Source organism: Parasteatoda tepidariorum, chromosome 5 (genome assembly GCF_982258835.1).
Source record: "Parasteatoda tepidariorum strain Cologne lab strain chromosome 5, Ptep-v5.0, whole genome shotgun sequence".
NCBI lineage: Eukaryota > Metazoa > Arthropoda > Arachnida > Araneae > Theridiidae > Parasteatoda > Parasteatoda tepidariorum.
Genome location: NC_141759.1, coordinates 65,373,760 through 65,379,461, shown reverse-complemented (window position 1 = coordinate 65,379,461; position 5,702 = coordinate 65,373,760). Strand labels below are relative to the sequence as shown.

Below are 5,702 nucleotides of genomic sequence, written 5' to 3'. Positions count from 1 at the left end.
ATTATTGCATAAATAGTACATGAAAGTAACAAGTATGCTAGACAAAAGAAAAATCCAGAATTTCATCTAAAAACTGATAAATGTAAGCAATTTTTGGGAAGTATGTTCTTTAGCAGTTATCACATTTTTCCTAGAGAAAAAATGAGCTTGGAAAATGCCCTTGATGTTGGAAAAATGTACGTTAGTCAAGCAATGTCGAGAGAAAGGTACTTTGAAATCAAGAAGTATTTACACTTCAATGACAACACTGCTATTGATTCATCATTTCGCGATTACAAAATTCATCTAATTTATAAACTGTTGAATAATGCTATACAAAAATTTGGTGTGCTTTGGGAGCATTTAAATTTTGATGAAAGAGCAGTTCTTTATTTTGGAAAACATGGTTGGTTGCAAAGTGTATAGAAAAGGGAAGCCCGTGAAATTTACTTACAAGCTCTGGATGCCCACATCTTTCGATGAATATTCTTTTCATATAATGACATATCAAGGAGCAAAGCAAGATATTGAGTCTGGCATAAAGAAAGAAAAAATGTCATTATCTCAAATGGTTGTTGAAAATTTACTATCAATTGGTGAAACTCCAGCAAAGCACAAAATTTATATGGATAACTTTTTCTCATCTTATGATCTTTTCGCTACCCTCAAATGTAAAACCTTTGATACAGAAACTGTTAGAAAGAATAGAATGGGAAAAAATTCCCTTCAACGTTACCTAAAATGTTGGGAAAGATAGATCATGGAACATCCGACTGAAAGTTTGACTCAAGAAATGAAATTGCAAAATGCAATGAGAAATGAAAGTCTTTTCAAGATAGGCCATTATTCATAAATGCATTTGAGATATCATTGGTTGCAGCATGGAAAATTTCCAAACTTTTTGTGCCTGAACAAACTCTAGAACTCCTCGAAGTTCGTCGACACATTACAGTACATTACCTAAAATTGAGGGTATCTTGAAATATGTAGAAAGAGGCTTATGCGTTTAACAAAGAAAGCCGTACTGCTTGAAATTACAAACTGACCAAATAATAATAAGAAATCCTAATGGGAAAAAACAGCGTTGTCAACTTACAAAAATTGTTCAAAAGAACCTAAGACTGTGTGCCAAAAATGTAATTTTAGACTTTGCGTCGAATATTTTCTGCCATTTTGTGTAAACCAAGAGGCTTGATCACAACACATTTAGTAGTAGATTGGACCATTGTCCTATATATACGACGGCTTGTAAAAACTGTTTACAGGTTTTGGTGAATTTTCTTAATATCATGTTTTACTTGGTGTTTCATCAGTATGTGATAGAATTTTTTTCAAAAAATATTAATTTTAATTAAAGATGGTAAAATATGGGTTAAGCCTATATCAACTCAATATTATGGTTCACCTTAAGATCTTACTACAACAGATCTACAAAAACTACAAGAAATTTACTCGCTTTCATGGTTTATCTTAAGTACTTACTAAGATAGAAGTTAATTCACTCGATATAATAGCTCAACAAAACACTGTTTTTAGGATATAGCAAATTTACTCGACATCATGATTCAACTTAATTTGTGAAAATTACAGCAGATGTGCTACTCTTCGATTCGCTTAGCTAAATTGCTTACAAATGTTGAAACTCATTTACTCATTTTAATGGATCAAAAAACGCCATATTAATGTCGTATCATTGCATCATTTTCATTTACTCGAACTTAAGGAGGTTTTTACGTCTAGAAATTTAAAAAAAAAAATCAAAACTTTTTATTGCAAATTTCAATATTTTCTTACAATGAAGTATCAAGTTTTGCAAAAGGCGTATTTCAGATCATCTTGAAAGCTCGGAGCATCTCGCGTCTGCATTCAGCTAAGAAGACAGATCTGCGAGCCGGGAGAAGGAATCGAATGAATGAGTTCAAGAAATGGGTGCAGTATGGTCCAAATATCCCTGGTTGGTGCTAAGTACCAAAAAAATTGAAAATGAGAAACGTAACAAAAACAATAAACGAGATTCTCAACATCATGTTTTCTTGTTGAGCGTTTGGATTGCAGAAAAACTACTTTGAAAGCTTGCAGATAATTGGTATGACTAAGGTTTTAGCCAACAAAAACGAATTTTTTTATGTACCTTTAAATGCCAAAGAAAATTGACTTGCTTTCTTTTTTTTGTAAAGAAGAAAAAAAACATTTGTCAGATTTATTTGAATCTAACCGTAGCTCATACATAATCGTTGATTTCTGATCTCGTTTGTTTCAGATTATACTGAATGGATAATAAACTATGTCTATTCATCAGTGCTCGGCATGCACAGCTATCTTTGTCATCATATTCATATGTTGAAGTCATCATGCTCATATGTTAATTTATAATTATTTTGGCAATATAACTGATAAAGGACGAAATAAGACCAGGGAATCATTAAATAACTTTTACATTCATTTCACTAAAAAAAAAAGATAAAAAATGAGTCTTAAATCGGACCAAGAAACCTTCAAAGACCTAATGTATTAAAATTACAGCAAATTTATTCAATATCAGGGCTTACCTTAATGCCTTATTATGGTTTCAGTTAACTTACTTTTATCAGGGTTTTTCGGACAACAGAGTAGTCATATGTTAAAAGATTGCTCTTCTTAAAATCTCAATTTTTTTCAGCTGAGCATTTTGAATTTAATTTCTGTCCTCTAGATTTCTGCTTTTTTTATCATATATATATATATATATATATATATATATATATATATATATATATATATAATATATATATATATATATATATATATATATATATATATATATATATATATATATATCGGTCGTTGAACAGCCGTCCCAATTTCGGGTTTACGACTACTAATGTTCAACTCCGTATCGTTGTAGTTTTGATCCAATCCAGAAGACAGGGAAACTCCCCCGGAGGTATTGAAAAAACTCTTGGACTTTGAAAAATTATTTAATTAGTGTTTATTTTATAGAATTTATGTAGCTTCTGAAATTAGCTCAACGCACTATCGTTAATTATTATTAAAATTTATGCAAATCTCTCAAAATTTCTTATCGCTCACCCATATATTTTAATTATTACATGTTTGATTTTGTAAGCACTGCTATTTTAATTAAGCAACGCAAAAGAGCTACTGACGAAAAGCATTCACTGTGTTTAAGTAAAATCATAAAAACTGCTCTTTTTGAGCTTAATAAAGAGGAAAAGATGATAAATAAACATAAATCTGTCTAGCACAGACATTAGAGAGCAATGAAAAGAATACTGTTTCAAGCCAAACTAATTTATAATCCCGGATTCTCTTATGCGGATTTCATTACTATTCCAAACATTTTGTTGCTATAGCCTAACACAAATTTACTCACAGGTTCATCGCAATGACGTAAATAGTTAATATAAAAATCGATAGCAGAAGAGAAGCATGTTAGAAATTGGTATACGCATAGCCTATGGGAGAAGTATGTTAATTAGTGGATATGCAGCGAGAATCGAATTCAAGAAATTCAGATAATGCAGATTAAGGCATTAAAGTTAAGACATTTGGAAGCGGAAATCAAAGTTGACGAAGATAGTTGCAGCAATTGTTTTATAATGAATATTCCTGAATAGTTTGTGAAGATGAGAAAATAAAGTAACAAATATATTTTTTTGGATATTTTTGACGTCTTCAAATTAGTTATAAAGTAGTAATTTGAAAATAATTTTCCAGTCAGAAAATTTTTAATTGCTTTTTTCATCTCTTTAGACGAAGTATGTCTGAAGAAATTGCTGTTTTAATGCAAATAAAACATACTAACAATAATAATGAGTACAAGCAATGAGATCGTTTAAAGTATATTCAAACATTAACTAATATATCTAATATATTCAACATTCCAATATATCATTATATTCATATATTAACTAATTGATACATTTGTTAGAATTAGCATCTTAAAATAGGTTTTTAGTTGAATGAAGAATGACAGTTTATATTTAAAAACAGTATAATAGCATGTAGCGACAGTATAATAACAGTATAATAGCATGCATCAGGTAAGCTCAGTCTATAGAATCTGTAGAAGAAATCTATAGAAAAAATATGTCAATTCGTATAAATGAGTAGAAAACGAATTCAAGACTTGCAGATGATAATAAAGGTATATTAGAATCATATGACGTTAAAACCTTTGCTTTTATAAATTAAAAAGAGTTTTTCGACAAAGATAGTTGCAGCAACTAAAAACTAAATATTTTTAAGTAGTTTGTATAGGTAAGAGAGTAAAGTATTAAACTTATCTTTATTCAATTAGTTTTTGTCGTAATTAATGTATAAACTTTAAAATAGTAATTTGAAAACAACTGGTCAGAAACTTTAAGAATGCTTTTTTCAGTACTTTTACCGAAGCATTTTTAAAGGAAGTGTTTTAAAGCTAATAAATATTTACAAATAACAAAAATATAAAAAAACTATACGCTCGTCTTATGCATATTTTAATAACTGCAACCATTTGGTTTACAATTAAGTGCTAAAAACATTGAGACTAGATGAAATGTAGGTGTGTTACTGATAGGAACATACTCTTGATAGCATGCAGCACTCATGAATTAGATAATAGATAATTATTGTGAGAGGCAATCAAATAAACTTTGTTGTAGCTAGCAACACTGTGGTATCTCTTGCAGCTATTTTCCAGCTTAAAGTTGAAACCTGGATGAATTTTTCGAAATTTTCCCAGTCTCAGTTTTATTTTCACCCTCATACGGCAAAAAATTCTGGTAAAATTACCATTCAGTTTTTTAATGACATTTGTGGTAACAAAATTCTGGTAATAAACCGAAAATAATCGGTATTTAAAATATTCATATGCAGTAATTTCTTTCGTTGTTTATATGGTAATGGTTTACCAGAAATTCTAGTTTTCAAAATAGTTTTATTTAGCCATATTTAGTAAAAAATACAAACGGAAAAGTACATTTAACCAAATGAAGGGTATATGCGCTGTGGCATAATAATAAAATTATTAAAATTTATGACAATTAACAAAATTCATCACATGGAATCAAACAATATTTTATTGCTAATTTTACAAATTCTTTACCAAAGCACTTCGATAAAGATTATCAAGTTTCTTGGTGTTCCCATGGAGCTAGAAACATGGTGAATTATACCACAGTTTGGTATGTTTGACCATAAATTTTTCTCAATGCGTGTTATATAGAAAGTCCTCGTTTTGAACATCCCGCTCAATTTGTGGTTTGAATTTGTATATAAACCATAATGTTTGCATGTATATATGTTTCTTGTCAAAATCTACAATTCTGTATTGATTGACTTGAAGTAAAACGTCGGAAAGCACGGTGGTCATCGATGTCATTTTCAATGTCTTATACACTACTGGCTCACGGGCATCATCCCAAAGAAAGAGTTTTCCATATGATTAAGTAAGTACTTTAATATATCAGTCGTTTTCTAGCTTTCAGAACTATTTAATAAATCGTTTGTTTCATTGGGACGTAATAGCTTACTTTTCATGAACTATTTATGTATGACCCTCTATGCTAGACCAAATATATTAGATGTATGTACGGGTGAAAGCAAATCGGATAACTTCATGACAGCAACATCATTTAATCAATATTTCGAAAGCTATATAGAACCACAAGTTTTTTAAAATACTCAAGCTGCTACAATCCTAAAGAATTTTACACCAGTTAGAATTTATAAAATAAAAT

The 5,702-nt window shown here is 29.8% G+C and overlaps 1 protein-coding gene across 1 annotated transcript; it reads left to right on the top strand.

Moving 5' to 3' along the window:
• The first annotated feature begins 382 nt into the window (after positions 1-382).
• On the top strand, positions 383-736 carry LOC122272066 (uncharacterized). The gene has a single exon (XM_043055095.2). It carries the CDS (start codon positions 383-385, stop codon positions 734-736), a length of 354 nt encoding a protein of 117 aa, XP_042911029.2.
• The last annotated feature ends 4,966 nt before the right edge of the window (positions 737-5,702 follow it).

Coding starts and splice junctions, on each gene's coding strand:
- LOC122272066 (XM_043055095.2), top strand. CDS start 383: ATGGTTGGTTGCAAAGTGTATAGAAAAGGGAAGCCCGTGAAATTTACT.